Consider the following 21,253-nt stretch of genomic DNA (forward strand, 5'->3'; position numbering starts at 1 on the left):
TTGTGGACTCCGACCGCTGCAACTGCTTACTGTGTGCATAGCGCTATGAATTAGGAACTTGTGGTTTCCACCACCACTTGGAAGAAAGCATGCTTACAGCTGAGCACTGCTTGGACTTTAATCAAGTAGTCTGGATCTACATCATATTAATTTTTATTTTGCTCAGATAAATCTTCGACCAGGTTAGCGAAATAATAGACAACTTTAATTTGTTGTTACAGAAGTTACTTGTGTTCAATAAATATTGTTCGTCCCTGGGGTTACAAAATTGTGTGCCTTAATGTTACAGATATCATAGATGCAATTACATTAGAGGAGTATCTGTGGAGAGACCAGACTAACTGATAGTTCCTGAACAGGCAGCAGCCTTTTTATTAAATGCGGGGCAAGAGTATGAATGAGTAACTGGTGTGGACTTGTATCATTAGCCAGCATGGCTGTGCTATATTGGTACTGTAACTCTTGCAGACTTGCCACCCGTGGGCATCTGCAATGGAAAGCAGGAGTTGCCAAAGTATACCAATAACCTTACCACGTCTTTACTGACAAGACAGTATCCTAGCCAGCTCATTCATAAACATATCTCCCGTGTCCTCTACACCTCTGACACCAGTAAATCTGTTAAAAGCCATAGACCAGCAATCCTCTGATCACCCAGAATCACCCTGACCTCGAAAAGTTCAACCACATCCTTCACCAGGGCTTTGGCTACCTTTCAATGTGCTCTGAGATGAGGGATGTCCTACACAATATCCTACTCACCACCCAGAGTTGTGTTCTGCCACCCACACAACCTACAGAATATCCTTGTTCATCCCTATTCCAATTCTGTTCCCAATCCTACACCCCACGTCATGCCTTTGTGGCTGACACAGGTGCAAGACCTGTCCCATACACCCATCCAACACCTCCTACAGCAGTCCAATCACAGGCATTTCCTACCCTAAAAAGACAGGGCTATATGTGAAACCAGCCATGTTATATATCAACTCTGCTGCAACTATTGTGCAGTGTTCTATGTGAGCATTACAATTAACTGACCGTCTACTTGCATGAATGGTCACCGCCAAACTGTGTGGCAAACTGCAAATTTGACCATCCAGTTGCTGTACCTGCTGCACAACACAACACAGCGCAAATGACTTCAACAGATGCTACACCATTTGGATACCCCCCTCCAGCACTAGTTTTTCTGAACTAAACAGGTGAGAATTGTCCCCTCAGCATATCCTGCACTATCACAACTACCCTGCCAAAACATCCAGTAATCTTGTTTCCCAATGGCTCACATTATCTTTTGCTTCTCTGTCCATACTACTGTTTCATTATCCAAATTGTGTTTGTCCTCTCACCACTCTCCCCCCCCCCCCCTCCCTCTCCCCCCACATCTGGGCTCCCTCCCTCTCCAACTCTTTCCATCCCTCTTCTTTTCTCTCTTCCCTCCCTGTCTCCATCCACCTTCCTCTCTTTTCTTCCCTCCCTCCCCTCCTCCACTCTCTCTTCTATGCACTACCCTCTCAACTCATAGCTATGCAGCCGCTGAGTCATCTGTTGAAATACCTGCCATACCCTATCACACTACCCACTTGACGCCTTGTGAATCCTTGCCTACCCCCTCCTCACCTCCATCTGTCTAGACAACTGCTATAGATAAACCACATGCGTGTACAATTAGGTGTGTGTATGTGTGTGTGTGTGTGTAAGACTACTCCAGAAAAAGAAAGGGCTTGAAAACTGACATAAATACTGTTTTCTGTTGTGTGTTTAGTGCGTCACATGTCAGTCAACCGCATGTCTGCTTGTGGCTGTATGTGTGGATGGATATGTGCGTGTGTGCGAGTGTATACCTGTCCTTTTTTCCCCCAAAGGTAAGTCTTTCCGCTCCCGGGATTGGAATGACTCCTTACCCTCTCCCTTAAAACCCACTTCATTTCGTCTTCCCCTCTCCTTCCCTCTTTCCTGATGAGGCAACAGTTTGTTGCGAAAGCTTGAATTTTGTGTGTATGTTTGTGTGTCTATCGACCTGCCAGCGCTTTCGTTCGGTAAGTCACCTCATCTTTGTTTTTATATATAATTTTTCCCACGTGGAATGTTTCCTTCTATTATATTGATATCATTAATTTTGTTACTTATATATTTAGCACATCATATATTACAATTACAATAACTTCATGACTGACAGATTATAGTGGCAGGGGTCAGTGTTGTCAGCACATTAAACAAAGCACTCCATACACCTACAAAACAGGCAAGATAGCAAGCCTGTGGCACTCGAGAAAGAACTAAGACGGTTGCCCAAAAAGTAATGCACCACATTTTTTTTCTCAGCCAAAAACAATGCTATGAATGCGAAACATTTTGTTTGCATTATTTGAAGTCTCTCGAGTGAGCGCACCAAGTTTCCATCACTTCCGACAGATAGTGTAGCTGCAAGACAGTTTCAAAATGACATCTGTAGGTGATGTACATTACAAGCAACGTTGTTGTTGTTGTTGTGGTCTTCAGTCCTGAGACTGGTTTGATGCAGCTCTCCATGCTACTCTATCCTGTGCAAGCTTTTTCATCTCCCAGTACCTACTGCAACCTACATCCTTCTGAATCTGCTTAGTGTATTCATCTCTTGGTCTCCCTCTATGATTTTTACCCTCCACGCTGCCCTCCAATACTAAATTGGTGATCCCTTGATGCCTCAGAACATGTCCTACCAACCGATCCCTTCTTCTGGTCAAGTTGTGCCACAAACTTCTCTTCTCCCCAATCCTATTCAATACTTCCTCATTAGTTATGTGATCTACCCATCTAATCTTCAGCATTCTTCTGTAGCACCACATTTCGAAAGCTTCTATTCTCTTCTTGTCCAAATTATTTATTGTCCAAGTTTCACTTCCATACATGGCTACACTCCATACAAATACTTTCAGAAATGACTTCCTGACACTTAAATCAATACTGGATGTTAACAAATTTCTCTTCTTCAGAAACGCTTTCCTTGCCATTGCCAGTCTACATTTTATATCCTCTCTACTTCGACCACCATCAGTTATTTTGCTCCCCAAATAGCAAAACTCCTTTACTACTTTAAGTGCCTCATTTCCTAATCTAATTCCCTCAGCATCACCCGACTTAATTTGACTACATTCCATTATCCTCATTTTGCTTTTGTTGATGTTCATCTTATATCCTCCTTTCAAGACACTGTCCATTCCATTCAACTGCTCTTCCAAGTCCTTTGCTGTCTCTGATAGAATTACAATGTCATCGGCGAACCTCAAAGTTTTTATTTCTTCTCCATGGATTTTAATACCTACTCCAAATTTTTCTTTTGTTTCCTTTACTGCTTGCTCAATATACAGATCGAACAACATCGGGGAGAGGCTACAACCCTGTCTCACTCCTTTCCCAACCACTGCTTCCCTTTCATGCCCCTCGACTCTTATAACTGCCATCTGGTTTCTGCACAAATTGTAAATAGCCTTTCGCTCCCTGTATTTTACCCCTGCCACCTTTAGAATTTGAAAGAGAGTATTCCAGTCAACATTGTCAAAAGCTTTCTCTAAGTCTACAAATGCTAGAAACGTAGGTTTGCCTTTCCTTAATCTTTCTTCTAAGATAAGTCGGAAGGTCAGTATTGCCTCACATGTTCCTGTGTTTCTACGGAATCCAAACTGATCTTCCCCGAGGTTGGCTTTTACCAGTTTTTCCATTCGTCTGTAAAGAATTCGCATTAGTATTTTGCAGCTGTGACTTATTAAATTGATAGTTTGGTAATTTTCACATCTGTCAACACCTGCTTTCTTTGGGATTGGAATTATTATATTCTTCTTGAAGTCTGAGGGTATTTCGCCTGTTTCATACATCTTGCTCACCAGATGGTAGAGTTTTGTCAGGACTGGCTCTCCCAAGGCCGCCAGTAGTTCAATGGAATGTTGTCTACTCCGGGGGCCTTGTTTCGACTCAGGTCTTTCAGTGCTCTGTCAAACTCTTCACGTAGTATCATATCTCCCATTTCATCTTCATCTACATCCTCTTCCATTTCCATAATATTGTCCTCAAGTACATCGCCCTTGTATAGACCCTCTATATACTCCTTCCACCTTTCTGCTTTCCCTTCTTTGCTTAGAACTGGGTTTCCATCTGAGCTCTTGATATTCATACAAGTCGTTCTCTTATCTCCAAAGGTCTCTTTAATTTTCCTGTAGGCAGTATCTATCTTACCCCTAGTGAGATAGGCCTCTACATCCTTACATTTGTCCTCTAGCCATCCCTGCTTACCCATTTTGCACTTCCTGTCGATCTCATTTTTGAGACGTTTGTATTGCTTTTTGCCTGCTACATTTACCGCATTTTTATATTTTCTCCTTTCACCAAAACGTTCCATCACTAAATATCTCACCACAGAGAAAGAAACTGTGGGAATACTCACAAAATCTATGGATAATCTGTCGACAGAATTACAGTTAGTCACTAGGCATGGAGGGTAAGATCATCAGAAGGCGGTTCGGCGAAGCTCCACGATTTGCAGCAGTCGGGGAGACCATCCACGGCTGTCACACATGACCTAGCCCTCTTGAACTTCCACCTGTTTAGGCCATTAAAGGATGCCATTTGTGGAAGACATTTTGAGGATAATGAGGAGGTGACTAACGCAGTGAAGCACTGGCTTTGCCACAAAGACAAGGACTGGTACTGACAGGGCATACATGCCCTGTTTCATGCTGGAGGAAGGCCATAGAATGGGATTGAGATTATGTGGAAAAATAGGGCTGTACATAAAACACTATTCTTTCATGTGTGTAACTCTCATTATGTTCAATAAAGAATTGTTGGAGAAAAAAAAATGTGGTGCATTACTTTCTGTGCAACCCTCATATGATAGGCTGGCAGCTGGCCCCTATCACTTGACTCACTGAAGTGTCAATCACAAACTTATTTTAATTTGAGTATACTAGCACGTAAAAAGTGCAGATGAGTGGAATAAGACAGAAAGCAGTGGCTATTCTCATTGACAGATACGAAGGAAGTTAATGAAACAATCTTAGGATCAACTGAGGAATGAGACCCACGACTTTGGACTTCTGGCCAGATATTTACCAACATGTCACAAGTTACAGATATGAACACAAAAGCAATGGCTCATTAACATCAACATGAGTAGCTTAATATTAATTATATTTGGCTGGTTGAATAACTTCACTGGCTGCTTGAGTCTGTTAATGTATAACTTTCTTAGTTCCACACCTCTGAATGAGTCTCCCATGATATGAAACACAATGTGCACAGTTGAGAGTATGTTGCTAGCACATCATTCAGCATTATTCAAAATGTAAACTTAATTGTGTTATTAATAATGAGAGACTTTTGATTAGTAACTGCAAAATGTTGAAAGGAATTCAAAGTCTGGAAAAAATTACCATGTGACAAAAATTAACATTTCTTTACCTGAGTTCTCAAATATTCCTGATGAATAATGGACTAGTTCCTACTGATAGGGTATGGCGTATACATTCTCCAACAATACAATTTTTTCTGTAATGATCTATGATTTGGACAGATTTTTGGATGAATAAAGAATGGCATATTTTTTTCTTACAATAATTGATGTACTGTATTTGACGCAGCCACCATAGTGCAAGATGGCCCAAAAACAAATAAGAAAAATATGTAGGCAATCATAAAATATTTCGTTACAACTGTATATTAACTACTTTCATGAGAGCTGTCTTACAAATGGTATACGCCAATTATATCATGTCCAAATTTTGTACTACCTGCCTCATTATGACTCAATATAGATATTTCATTGATGAGTATAAATTCAGCACGATTCTGCTACCGTAATTAATTTACACTAGATATTTGTTTCAACTCCAAATTTACTAAGTTTTTATTGTTAACCAAGCCATTAATATTCAAGGGCCGCTTGAATCCCAAAAATGTATTTTTATATGGAACATGTACGAGGTTGTAATAGGGACTTGTGCAATAAGGCCGCAACATTTATATGGTCAGTAACATAAAAATTGCATTAGAAAGTGACTCTCGTATATTGCCATTTAATCGCCTCAAGACACCAATCACTTGGTAAAGTATTTGATTTGCGTTTACAATACATAAATGACAATCATATTTTGAAGAATGCAGTAGTTTAGTGTAATTTCTAAATCCACAACTAAACAAACACTTGATAAGTTTTGGGGTTTTCCCTAGCTTTTAGGACTGTTTACAAACGCAAAAATTTAAATGTTTCTATATGAATACTATTTTACGATTCCCAAAACGCGCAGAACTATACGAATTATACCAATTTCCTACGTTACCCCACGTCAGTTGGCGTTACTTCCTACAAAATTAAATCCTAGAGATCAGTTACTTACTATCAGCTCTACAAGGGAGAATCAGGTACAAAATTAGGCAATAAATCAACATCATGACGAAGTTCGAAATGTTCATCTTCTCAGCGTTGTGCAATAAGTAAATGCTGCTCCATCACTGCTGGTCAAGGACAAAGATAATATGTGTTACTGATAACAATAGAGCCCAACTGTTTACGCTAAAAGGTGTATTAATTGACCGCAAAGTAATTAAGGCAACAATCTTGATTGCCAGCCGCTGATACTCATAGGTCCAATCGAATTTTGCCGCCAAATTGCAGGCACGCCGAAGAAATGCTTTCGTCAAAGACATTTAATTACAACTGCTGACGTGCATTTTCTTCTTGCGTGGAGTTTCACCATCCGGCTTTCGCGAACCTATTTTCAAACTACATGCTTAAAATTTAGTAATTATAAATAACATTTAGATATTTTCAGAACTACAGCGTCTTCTATAGACTGACACCAAATATTTAAAGAATTGGCACCAAATGAGACATTCACTTGCAGGTTCCGAATTTGTTAAATTTTCCACTAAAATCCCACCAGACAACCAATCGCTAAATCAACATGCATACAGTAAACTGTCAAAGTAAAGAGGTGGTATGCCACTGGACTAGTAAAATAAAATGCGTTGTCCAAAAATTAAATTATAAGATCAAAGAGCCAAAGACATTGGCATGAGTTCGTCCAGACGATGCCTCTCTCCGCGTAAGAAGTTTTAAGTTCTTATTTGTGTGTGTGTTTACCTTTGTTAGACACCACCGACAAATTGGTCACCCCGACGTGATCGGCGAGACAACAAAACAAGCCCAGCAACGTAATCATCGGGAACTGACCAACGCGGAATCTGCTGGAATTCGGCGTAGACGGTGTTCAATAAAATACTCAAAATGCAATCAGGAAGTGGACTTGACAAGGACATTCTGTGGATACTCCGGAAATCAATAAGGTAAGTGTAAAGCGTCTTCCTTTTGGGTAGAAATGCCCGATATCTGGTTTTGCCAAGACGAAGCTCAGTTTACAATCGCTGCCATACCAACGGAAACAACTAAGTTCAATTATCTGCTGGCCCAGCTTGAACCGAAATATTCGGTGTCAAAAGGATGACTCTTAACAATTTTTAAGGAAAGTGAAGAGCGTAACATAAAAAAAAACTGTTGAGTGCGTTAGAACATGGCGATATGAAACCTAGCCAGTTAATACGAAAAATGCGAAACTATGCTGGCACCAACTTGTCAGAGAACGCTTTACAAACATTGTGACTCGATAAACTCCCTAGTAATAGTCAAAGTATATTAGTGATATCGGAAAAACGACGGACCCCAATCAGTTCCTTCCACAACCTTATCAGTTCAATTAAAGACTTAGAAAATGAAAATAAGACGCTCCGAGAATCAAATAGATCCAGGTCACGCAGCAGAAATAGAAACAGAACACAGATCAAAAAGAAGGTAAACATTGTTATTATCACTTCAAATTTGGCTCACAGTGTAAACGTGAAAAGTGTGTACATCCTTGCCCAGGGAAAAATAAGGAAAACAAGGAAGGGTAGAGTCAAAAGCGGCTGTGTGTTCTACCCTAGTTCCTCGAGTAAGCTGTCAATATCGATTACTTGTTAAAGACAGAACTTGTGGACGATCTTATCTGGTAGATAGCGGTGCACATTTGTCTGTTATACCAGTGGCAAAAACTGAGAAGTTTGAAATCTCTGACTTTAGTCTCTTGTTGCAAATGGTTCTGAAATAAAAACTTACGGGTCAAAGCTGTTAACCACTGATTTAGGTCTTAAAAGTAAGTTTGAATGGCCCTTTATACTAGCAGATGTATCAAAAGGCATATTGGGAGCCGATTTTCTTCATCATTTTGGTTTACTCATAGATCTTAAAAATAAAAAGCTTATAGATAACATTACTAAGTTAAAAATTTCTACAGAAATAACTGCTGTGGATGCTAAGGATGCTAACGATTCAGTAAGCTCACTCTATGCAAAATGTAAGTATGCAAAACTGTTAGAGCAATTTCCTGAACGAACAAAACAAAACCATCTATAATACCAAAGGTGTTAAAGCATGAAGTACAGCATTATATCACTACTTGTCATGGTCCACTGGTGTATAGTAAAGCTCATAGGTTGGATCCAAATAAATTGGAAATAGCTAAGAAATAATGTCAGTTTCTGCTGAATAATGCTATTTTAAGTTCATCACAATCCTCAGTAAAACCAACTGATATATATATATATGTAACTTCTGCACAATTTCAGTGGAGTAATGTGTTCGTTGTATATATATATATATATATATATATATATATATATATATATATAGCTCTTTCATATAGTGTTCATTAAAAATGACGATCATTCCCCTTGGGACCTGTGGAATGGTACATTAGCTTATTTGTTTTAGTTGTAAATATTTGTCATATATTGTTGTTTTTCAGACATGTTCCACATCCTGGAGGACCTCCTCGCTACGGATCAATTGGAATGAAAGTAAATCTAATCTAATCGAATCTACACAATGGGGTAGTCCACTTTACCTTGTTATGAAGTCCAATGGTCAGTGGCGAGTTTGTGGAGATTATCGCCTTCTTAATGACAGGATTCTCTCAGACTGGTATCCAGTCCCTCAAGTAGATTATGCAAATTTAATGCTGCAGAATAAGAAGATATTCTCCAAGACTGACTTACTAAAACCGTATTATCAAATTCCTTTAGCTGAAGATGACGAACCAAAGTCAGTGGTTATTACTCCGTTTGGTCTGCATGAATTTAATTATATGCCCTTCGGACTTCAAAATGCACCTAGCACCTTTCAGAGCTTTATAAACGAAGTTGTGAGAGAGCTGGATTTCTGCTTTCCCTATCTGGATTATATTTTAATAGCATCAGAATCTCCCAAACAACATATTGAGCATCTAAATTTACTTTAGGTTAGGTTAGTGTTTAACGTCCCGTCGACAACGAGGTCATTAGAGACGGAGCGCAAGCTCGGGTTAGGGAAGGATTGGGAAGGAAATCGGCCGTGCCCTTTCAAAGGAACCATCCCGGCATTTGCCTGAAACGATTTAGGGAAATCACGGAAAACCTAAATCAGGATGGCTGGAGACGGGATTGAACCGTCGTCCTCCCGAATGCGAGTCCAGTGTGTTACCACTGCGCCACCTCGCTCGGTCTAAATTTACTCTTTAAACAATTAAATCAGTATGGTTTAGTAATAAATGCTGCAAAATCCGTATTTGGAGTGCAAGAACTGACATTCTTGGGACAATTAATCACATCCTCAGGAGCTAAGCCGGATCCAGAAAAAGTGTCCGTGCCAATGAACTACAAGCGACCTGAAACTGTTCGCGAACTTCGAAGATTTTTAGGAATCATCCATTTTTATCGTAGATATTTAGAACATGCTGCAGAAAACCAAGCCTTGTTGAATGATTTACTAAAAGGAACAACTAAAAATGACTGAAGAAATATTGACTTGATAGAAGAGGAAATTGCTCAGTTCCAAAAACGTAAAGGAGATCTCGCAAATGCTATAATTGTAACATTTCCAGGTTTGCACAGCCAACTCGCGTTATTTGTAGATGTATCCGATTTTGCAGCTGGTGCTGTGTTGCAACAGTGGCAAGATGAACAATGGAAACCTACTGGATTCTTTTCAAAGAAGTTCACGAATGCACATAAATGTATTCCACATATGACAGAGAACTTCTTAGTGTATACATGGCTATCAAATATGTCAATTATCTGTTAGAAGGTAGAGACTTTGTTATTTATACTCATCATGCCCTCTAACATATGCATTCAGGCAGAAGAATGAGAAAGTAATGTCAATCCAATTACATTATCTCCAGTATATTTCACAGTTTATGACAGATTAGCGACATATTTCTGGAAAAGCAAATATTGTGGCTCATAGCTTTTCAAGGCTTGAAGAATTGTTTCAAATTAACTATGAAGAGATAGCCCAAGCACAAGAAAATGGCGAAGAGCTTCATCAACTGCTATCTGGCAATAATACTTCGCTTGAATTAAAATACTATTTGACTCTGACAGGAAAGCAATTGTGGCGTGATGACTCGACACAAAGTTTTCAACCTTATATTCCTGAACAATTCCGTTATGCTATTTTTCAACATTATCATAATTTGGCTCATCCAGGTATCGAGTCAACTTAAAAAATGATGACATCAAGTTGTGTCTGGATCAATATGAAAAAGAGCATTGCAAACTGGTCACAAGCATGTGATACTTGTCAAAAAAAACAAGGTATCACGACATGTGCATTCACCAATAGGACACTTTCCCGACGCTGATGAATGTTTTAAAGTAATTCACCTGGATTTGATAGGGCTAATGCCTCCTTCTGATGAATATATGTATTGCTTAACATGCACTGATTTTGTTACGAATTGGACAGAGGTAATACCACTTCAGGATATGCAAGAGAAGCTGTACCTCAATCTTTCTTCCACTGTTGGATTACTAGATTTGGCACACCTTATCAAATAGTAACTGAGCGTGGAAGACAATTTAATATTGAGCTATTTCAAGCACTATCTAAAATATGTGGTTGTAATCAAACTCAAACTACTGCATATCATCCTCAATCCAATGGAAAAATAGAAAGATTTCATCACACACTTAAAGCAGCAAACCGTTTACATTTAACTACAAAATGGACTGAAAAAATACCTGTAGTCTTTCTTGTTCTTCGTTGCTCAATCAGAGAAAACACGAATGCTACGATATGAGAAATGGTTTATGGTTCACATATCAGGATACCTGGTAATTTTTTTTAAAAAAAAGTCAGAACAAAAAGGGATTCAGACTTATCCCAATTTGTTTCACAACTGAAACAAAATATGAACTGGCTGAAACCTGTGCAAATAGCTCACAAGGTAAAAGAGACACCATTTGTATACAAGGACCTCAACACTTCAACACACGTATTTGTAAGGGTTGACAGAGTTAAAAAGTCATTAGAATACAAAGTCATGGAAAGAAGACCAAAATGTCTTGGACTAAGAATTAAAGACCCAGTAAAAAACATTTCCATCAACTGATGGAAACCTGATTTATTGATCCATTTTTCATCTACAGCTGCACAATGTGCAAGAGACATTTGAATTTTTATGTTAATACTAACAGTTTTAGATATTATATACCATTGTACATAATAACATACATTAATATATCAATTAATGATGAATACTTACGTTGTATACAGAGAGATAATATGTAAATGTTCTTCTGTATGAGACTACATTGGCTTAACATAGAAAAATTTATTTTTGTAGGTATTTATTTACTATGTAAAAGCAGTGATCAACCAAGTACATCTTCAATTTAGATTTGAAGTGACCAATGTTTTGTATGTGTTTAATGGTATCTGGTAAGGCATTGTATAGTTTGATACTAGGATTTATAAGACTGTTTTAAAATAACTTTGTGTTGATTCTTTGAACATGTATATCCAATTTTTGTTTGTATCATAGCTGTGTAGGTGTGATAAATGGTCTTTTTGTATGTAAGTTTTGCTTTAAATACATTATATTATCAAGTATATACATGCAAGGAAGTGGTAGGATCATTATTTTTTGAAACAATGGTCTACATGATTTGTGATTATTCTTATAATTATTTTTTTTTAATTTCGAATGTTTTGATGGCATCTCCAGAATTTCCACAGAACATAATCCCATACTGGAGGTGAGAGTGTAACTACATAACATACACACTGAACAGTGTTGTAACTGGTACAATTTTTTAATGTATGTAACACAGAACAAAAAGAACTTAATTTTTTGTTCATTTGCTCAATATGTGGTTTCCATTCAAAGTTGTCTTGTAGATGAAGTCCAAGGAATTTGATACAGGCTGTTTTGGTAACTGTCTGTCCTTACAGCTCTAGATTGTGTGGTATCAGATTTTTTATTTGTGCTGTGTGTATATCCATAGCCACAGTTTTTCCAGTATTTATTATTGTGTCATTGTTATCAAAGTAACATGTTTGCCTGTAAGTGGCTTCTCTTATGTTTTTTACGAGGGTTTATTCTGAGTTTCCTGTAATTAGATCACTCATATCATCAGCAAATTGAAATATTTTACTGCTGTCATTGCTTATGTTTAGGTCATTTACATAGAGTAAGAACAGAATAGGACCCATTACTGATCCTTGTGGCACTCCATATCTAGCAGTCAGTAGCTTGGAATTATATTTCCTAATGAAATTATCCCTTTCCTGATCTATTTCCACATATTGTTCCCTGTTCTTAAGATAAGAGCTGAGCCAGTTGTTAGCTGTTCCCCTAATGTCAAGATTTTCTAGCTTGTGTAGCAATTTGTCATGATTTATGGTATCAAATGCCTTTGACAAATCTTAAACATATGCCCATGGTAAGTTTTTTGTTGTCTAATGCTGTCAGTGCCTCTAATAGAAAGGAGTGAACTGCTGATTTGATTGAATGGTTTGCTCTAAATCCATGTTGAGATTCTGACAGAATCCTCTAAGAAGTCTGTTACTCTCTTATTGAAGAACTTTTCTAATATTTTTGAGAAAACAGACAGAAGTGCCAGTGGTCTATAGTTGGAAGTATCATCTTTGTTTCCTTTCTTGTATAATGGCTTTATTTTTGATATTTTCAAACATGAAGGAAAAGTTCCTACACACAAGATAGGTTACATAGGTGAGTTAAGGGCTCAGTGATCAAGTCGCCACATTTCTTTATAATGAAACCAGGTATGTCATCTACACCTGTAGTGTGTTTCATTTTGAGACTTTATATTATAACCTGTACTTCTACATTTGTTGGGTACAGAAACATTGATTTGCTTGAGACTGTTTTCCATGTTTCTGTATGCTGTTTTCTATTAGGGGTCTGTTGTAGTAGTTTCTCTGTTACATTTATAAAATAGTTATTAAACATATTAGCTACTTCCTGTGGGTTATTAATGTTTTCCAAGCCAGCCTTTAATACAATATTATTAACTCTATTTTTGTAAGATTCGGTTTCTTTCTTTACAACTTGCCAGATTGCTTTGGTTCTGTTAGAAGCATCTTCTACGTATTTGTCATTGTCTCGTTTCTTTACCTCCTTTATTATTTTATTTATGATAGATTTAAATTTTTTGAAGTAACTATCAAACTCCTGAGTTGTGTTGTACTTTCTTGCAATATTGTGTAGGTACCGTTTCCTAGCACAAGATTTCCTTATACCACTAGTAATCCACTTGCTGCTTTTAGTGGTTTGGGTTGTTTTGGCTACACCTGCATATTTGCTGAACGAAGATGTTAGATTGCTGGAAGATACTGCAGTTTCACCACCACCCCAGGACAAACAACGTGAAGATAAAAAACCACGAACATCAAGATCGGGTCGCGTAATTCGATTTCCCACAAGACTAGTGGACATGGCACAGTGGATTGTCACTGTCTTACTGAGAAGGGGGTGATGTGGGAGGAGGTTGCTCTTCCATATAGTGTTTTCGTGTGTTAGTGAATGTTTTGACATCGATAAGGTTGGCTTCAGAACTATATGTTCTGTGATATCACAAGAGACAAAAGGAGATTATATTGCTTTTGAGAATTGTAAAATGTATCGTTGCCTAAGCAACATGCCGATAACACGCATTATAAAATGTTATAAAATGTTTTAAGTTCTTTTGTGTGTGTGTGTGTACCTGTGTTAGACACCACCGACAGACCCTTTCCTAACTGTATTAGAAGGAGCCTTTTGCGTGAGTAAGTACTTCAGGAGAGTATATTGTTAAACAAACTAATAACTTTTTACAAATGTAATACGGTGTACCACGAGAGTTACGAACTTTGGTTAGCAACAAAATAACGCTGTTTTCCTGTCGCTTTTAGTTAACCTGTTGGATATATTACTGACAAATCGTCAGCAACAAGTACTAAAACATCGTCGCTGGGAGATTTCTCTCAGTGGAAATTTTTTAAAATGGAAAATAAAGACCAGATCCCATTCGACACTGGCTAAGGGTCAGCTGTGGCCTTGCATATGTGTCACAACATCGAAGCAGTATTGATGCACCTTCCTTCGATAGTGGTAATTACTAACAGTATCAACTGGATACCATCGACATCTGCTCTCAAGATTACTGCCTCAGAACGATCAGAACGAGTTGGAGTGGCATTCATCACATTCAGACGTCTCGATGCAGTGTTTAACAAACAACACCTAGTGACAAAAGGCACAACACTAGTCACCATCAACCCAACAGGTAACAGCTGCGAATGCAAATGCACTGGAGAAGGCGAAGCCAAGTTAAAAGCACAGTAGTAATGTTGAAGGGAATGTAGACATGGTAGATATTGATAATGTCGCATACACTGTGGAAGTTGTTGGTGTAGACAGTAACAAGAGGGTAAATGCAGGAAATAGAAATGGTAATGGGCAGCCTACTACCCAAGAGTCTGTTAGGTGTAAAGACGTGAACAATCTAGCTACTACAGCGGTTCCTCCTAGAGGAAGTACCATGCCACAAAAAACACGATAGTAAAGATAATAAATATCAACCAACAGATATGAGTCCTTATATCGTCTTTGTAGAGGGAGAAAATGGTAATGGAGAGAAGGTACAAAAAAATGGCTCAAATGGCTCTGAGCACTATGGGACTTAACTTCTCAGGTCATCAGTCCCAGTCCCCTAGAACTTAGAACTACTTAAACCTAACTAACCTAAGGACATCACACACATCCATGTCTAAGGCAGGATTCGAACCTGCGACCGTAGCGGTCGCGCGGTTCCCGACTGTAGCGCCTAGAACCGCTTGGCCACTCTGGCTGGCAGAGAAGTTACATCCAGTGGCACTTGGAAGAATGTTGTTTACAGAAAATAACAACTTGAGAGACGAAATCGATAATATCTCAGTAGTTGGTAGAAACAGATATAAAATTGAAACCAGACCTGGGCTGCCTACAAACAGGCTATGGCCCTGTCGGTAGTGTCTAACACAGGTAAACACAAACACACAAATAAGAACTTAAAACACATTTATTATAACATTTTATAAGGCATGACTCGGCCTGTTGCATAGGCAACGATACATTTTACAACTCTCAAAAACAATACAATCTTCTTTTGTCTCTCGTCATATAACAGAACATATAGTTCTGAAGCCAGCCTTATAGATGTCAAAACATTCACTAACACACGAAAACACTATATGGAAGAGCAACCTGCTCCCACATCACCCCCTTCTCAGTAAGGCAGTCACAATTAACTGTAACACGTTCGCTAGTCTTGTGCGAAATCGAATTACGAGATCTGATTTTGATGTTCGTGGTTTTTTATCTTCAGGTCGTTTCTCCTTTGGTGGTGGTGAAACTGGGGCATCTTCCAGCAATCTAACATATTCGTTCAGCAAATATGCAGGTTTCAATCTGTCGATGGAAATGTTTTTTAGTTGGTCTTTAATTTTGAGTCAAAAAATTTTGGTGTTCTTTCCACAACTCCGTATGGGCTTTCATATGGAAGTTCTAACGACTTTTTTACTCTGTCAGCCCTTACAAATACGTGTGTTGAAGTGATGAGGTACTTGTATACAAATGATGTCTCTTTTACCTTGTGAGCTATTTGCACAGGTTTCAGCCAGTTCATATTTTGTTTCAGTTGTGAAACAAATTGGGATAAGTCTGAATCCCTTTTTGTTCTGACTTTTTTTTAAAAAAAATCACCAGGTATCCTGATATGTGAACCATAAACCATTTCTCATATCGTAGCATTCGTGTTTTCTCTGATTGAGCAACGAAGAACAAGAAAGACTACAGGTATTTTTCAGTCCATTTTGTAGTTAAATGTAAACGGTTTGCTGCTTTAAGTGTGTGATGAAATCTTTCTATTTTTCCATTGGATTGAGGATGATATGCAGTAGTTTGAGTTTGATTACAGCCACATATTTTTGATAGTGCTTGAAATAGCTCAGAATCAAATTGTCTTCTGCGATCAGTTACTATTTGATAAAGTGTGCCAAATCTAGTAATATAGCAATTGAAGAAAGCTTGAGCTACAGCTTGTCTTGTATATCCTGAAGTGGTATTACCTCTGTCCAATTCGTAACAAAATCAGTGCATGTTAAGCAATACATATATTCATTCCTTGTTTTCCTTATTTTTCCATTGGCAAGGATGTTCACACTTTTCACATTTACACTGTGAGCCAAATTTGAAGTGATAATAACAACATTTACCTTTTTTTTTATCTGTGTTCTGTTTCTATTTCTGCTGCGTGACCTGGATCTATTTGATTCTCGGAGCGTCTTAACTTCATTTTCTAAGTCTTTAATTGAATTGATAAGGTTGTGGAAGGAACTGATTGGGGTGAGGTAATTTGAAGCTCCTCAGAATATTGCATCTCCACTATACGATCGGCCATCTGCGCGATTTTGTCCGTCGTTTCTTCCGATATCACTAATATACTTTGACTATTACTAGGAAGTTTATCGAGCTACAATGTTTTTAAAGCGTTCTCTGACACGTTGGTATCAGTATAGTGTCGCATTTTTCGTAATAGGTTTCATATCGCCAAGTTCCAAGCCACTCAACAGTTTTTTTTTATTTTACGCTCTTCACTTTCCTTAAAAATTGTCGTTCTTTTGCCAGCGTATATTTATTATTTTCATCAGTGGTTACCGATACCAGATGTTTTCGACATATTTCGGTTCAGGCTGGCCCTGCAGATAATTGAACTTAGTTGTTTCCGTTGCTATGGCAGCGATTGTAAACTGAGCCTTGGTTTGGCAAAACCAAATATCGGGCTTTTCTACCCAGAAGTGAGAACCTTTACGCTTACCTTATTGATTTCCGGAGTACTCACAGAATTGTCTGTGTCAAGTCCACTTCCTGATTGCATTTTGAGTATTTTATTGAACACCGTCTGTGCCGAATTCCAGCAGATTCTGCGTTCGTCAATTCGCCGATAATTACGTTGCAGGGTTTCTTTTGCTGTCTCACCGATCACGTCAGGGTCACCAATTTGTCGGTGGTGTCTAACACAGGTAAACACACACACAAAGAAGAACTTAAAACTTCTTTATTATAACATTTTATAAGATGTGACTCTGCGTGTTGTTTAGGCAACAATACATTTTACAACTCTCAAAAACAAAGCAATCTGCTTTTGTCTCTTGTGATATCGCAGAGCATATAGCTCTGAAGCCAATCTTATCGATGTCAAAACACTCATTAATACACCAATGCACTATATGGAAGAGCAACCTGCCCCCAGAGCCCCTTAATGTTTTTTGGCAGAAAAATATGGAAGCTTATATCCCTAATTTCCAAACAAAGAGAAGGGTGATAATCCATGATATTGATATTGTGTTATCCCACCAATACATCCCTGCAGAAATAGAGGCGGAGAATTTATGTAACTGAAGTACAAATGTTCACTAAGAAAGTAACAGAAAATGGAGAGATGAAAGTAGCTACTCCCCACACCGATCTGTGTTGTAACATTTAAATCTCAGCAACTTCCCCATTGAGTATATTTGTGAGGTATGCGATGCCCTGTTGAACCGTATCTCCAGTCAGTTTTGCAATATCACATTTGCCTTAGATATTTCCATTTAAGTTTGCAATGTCTTAGTAGCGCACATTGTATCAGATGTGATGGAGTCCATTAGACCTTGCATTGCTGACATCCTGGACATCCCAAGTGTTTGCATTGCAACGGAAACCATGTCGTTATTGATCGTTGTTGCCCAAATTATCAGCAGCACATGGAAACAAAGCGCAACGAAACACACAGCACTTTTTGTGCAACCACCGTTCTGTCACTGTAACAATATTCTGTGCAAATCGCTACTGGTGTTTGTAAAACACGGGAGATCTCTTCTAGTGACCGACCTGAAGTAAAACAGAAACCGCAGATTTCAACATGAAGGGCAAAAGGCTGCATCCTGCACCTAGATATATAGTTATGTCGGTTCTAGCTACCAGTTCTATTAAAAAAAAATCACAAATCAACCCCTATCCTTCTACTCCTCTTTCTCTGCCAACATCTCATACATATCGAGAAACTGCTACAAACAGTCTTTGTGCTTTGATAATGCAGATTATTCCTTCTCTTAAAAATGAAACAGACATGGTAACGAGACAGGCTCTTGTATACAATACTGTTGAAAACTTCTACAAATTTGACAGTGACTTTTAAAGTAATCCAATGGAATGCACAGTCAGCAATATCTATCAGAGAATGTCTTTATCGGGAGTTTAGCAGCAACCAAAAATTGGTAGCTTGTATGTTTGCGAAACTTGGTTTCAGCCAACCCAACGAATACAGTTCAAAGGATATACAGTGCTTAGAAATGACAGAGATGATGGAAATGGAGTAGGAGTATCAATATTAATTAGAGACATGGCTAAGTGTAAAAAATGGATATCAATATTAGGACAACAGACTGCCAGGCAGTGGCTGCTGTAATTTGTTCTCCTAACGCACATCTTCAAACGCCATTTCTCTGTTGTGCAGACTTCAACGCCCATCGCTCACTATGGGACTGCGAAACAGACGACGCGAATGACAGAGAATTGGTCACACTTCTCGAGAATCCAATTTTGTTCTTCTAAACGATGGCTCTTACTACGATACATAACGCAAATAGACGACGGTCGGCCATCTATTTGACATTGTGCTCTGTTGACTTCAACTATATGATGGAGTGGACAAACGAGATCCTCTTGACTCCGATCATCTCCGTGTGGAAATCACAATAGACTTACCTATAAATACAGTAGAAATTATCTATAGAAACTGTAAGTGGAAAATCAAGGATGCTGACTGGCCGAAATACACTGCTACAGTGGCCGAGCGGTTCTAGGCGCTACAGTTTGGAATCGCGCGACCGCTACGGTCACAGGTTCGAATCCTGCCTCGGGCGTGGAAGTGTGTAATGTCCTAAGGTTAGTTAGGTTTAACTAGTTCTAAGTTCTAGGTGACAGATGACCTCAGAAGTTAAGTCCCATAGTGCTCAGAGCACTTGAACCATTTGAATAGTCCATGGGACTGAGCGAGGTGGCGCAGTGGTTAGCACACTGGACTCGCATTCGGGAGGACGACGGTTCAATCCCGCGTCGGGCCATCCTGATTTAGGTTTTCCGTGATTTCCCTAAATCGCTCCGGGCAAATGCAGGGATGGTTCCTTTGAAAGGGCACAGCCGACTTCCTTCCCCATCCTTCCCTATACCGATGACTTCGCAGTTTGGTCTCTTCCCCCAAAACAACCAACCAACAGTCCATGCGAAATTTCAATCTTTCAGTAATTTGTTAGCTCCAAAAGATGCCTACCAACAGTTAATTTCAATCACGGGGACGGTGCAACAACTTACATTCCAGGACAAAATAAAGTCGTCGGTCTTCAACAATGGCCCCCAGTTTGGTGGACACAAGTGTGCTCTAGAACCATAGTGTAGAGTGAACTTATGTATAGTAAATTCTGTAAACAACAAAATGTAGAAAACTTCATTGCATATCGGAAAATAGCAGCGAAAGTTCGTAGGTGGTTTAAGACTGTAAAAACAATAGCTGGCAAAATTTCTGCGAATGCTTAAATAACTATGTTAGTATCACTGAAGTTCTGAAGAAATTAAGGTTTTACAAAAACAGGAACTCCACTATGCTTCAACCATTAAGTGATACATGGCTTGAAGACTGTGAATTTATCTCATCAGATTCTGCAGCCGAGCAGCCATTTCTTCCCCTGAACAATGGGACTACAGTCATCTGTCTGCGTTACCGTTATTGTATGAAGGACTGACGAAGGGCATTAAAAAAGGGGTGACTTACACACCTGGAAAGAATGGTATAAACTACCAGATGATAGAAAGTCTCACAGACATAGCACTCACAAAACGGTTACAGATATTTAACAAAATATGGATTAACGACGCACTAATAGAATATTGGACAACTCAAGTAGTGGTACCTATACTGAAACTACATAAAGATGAAGAGTAGGCTGACTCATATAGACCTATTGCTCTATCTTCCTGTGGCGGCAAAATCTTAGAGTGCCTGGTAAGAGAATCGTTTGGAATGGTGCTTGGAATCATATCAGATGCTATCATCAAAGCAGAATGGGTTAAGAAAAGGCAAGGGAGCAATAGATAATTTAAATATCTTAACTTACGATATTCATGATGCAACAACTAGAAAGGGGAAAGTAATAGCCATCTTCTTGTATATAGCTGGAGCATATAGTAATGTTCATACGGCTGTGTTGCTTCAGAAGTTGGAAACCATTGGAATTCCCCCACAAATAATTTATAGAATCAGCACCTTCCTCATTGAAAGACGCATATGGGTTCGATTCCAAAATAAATTAATTTGACCACATCATCTTACAACAGATCTCCCACAGGGAGTTATCCTCAGGCCAACACTCTTTGCACTGTATGCTAACGAGCTGGAGAGAATTATCCCTTCTTCAGTTAAAATCCTCCAGTATGCAGTGATATTTGTTTGTATCCATCGACCAGTGGGGTGGATCAAGCTGTGTTTGGGCTATCAAAGGCGATGGGCGCGCTGGATCAAATATTACAGAGCTATGGGACCTTGCCATTGGTGGGGAGGCTAGCGTGCCTCAGCGATACAGATAGCCATACCGTAGGTGCAACCACAACGGAGGGGTATCTGTTGAGAGGCCAGACAAACGTGTGGTTCCTGAAGAGGGGCAGCAGCCTTTTCAGTAGTTGCAAGGGCAACAGTCTGGATGATTGACTGATCTGGCCTTGTAACAATAACCAAAACGGCCTTGCTGTGCTGGTACTGCGAACGGCTGAAAGCAAGGGGAAACTACAGCCGTAATTTTTCCCGAGGGCATGCAGCTTTACTGTATGATTAAATGATGATGGCG

General features: G+C 39.0%; 1 protein-coding gene across 5 annotated transcripts in view; it reads right to left on the minus strand.

The window, feature by feature from the left end:
* Positions 1-6,664, minus strand: part of LOC124798133 (alpha-N-acetylglucosaminidase) — a 366,096-nt gene extending 359,432 nt beyond the window's left edge. For 3 of the 5 annotated variants that reach the window (XM_047261401.1, XM_047261398.1, XM_047261402.1), the window contains exon 1: positions 6,375-6,664. In XM_047261401.1, coding sequence (XP_047117357.1) covers positions 6,375-6,450 — 76 coding nt within the window. In that variant the 5' untranslated portion in view covers positions 6,451-6,664. The remainder of the gene's footprint in view (positions 1-6,374) is intronic. The other 2 variants (XM_047261400.1, XM_047261399.1) reach the window with 2 other exon arrangements.
* Between the last annotated feature and the right edge of the window lie 14,589 nt (positions 6,665-21,253).

Source organism: Schistocerca piceifrons, chromosome 5, assembly GCF_021461385.2.
Source record: "Schistocerca piceifrons isolate TAMUIC-IGC-003096 chromosome 5, iqSchPice1.1, whole genome shotgun sequence".
Classification (NCBI taxonomy): domain Eukaryota; kingdom Metazoa; phylum Arthropoda; class Insecta; order Orthoptera; family Acrididae; genus Schistocerca; species Schistocerca piceifrons.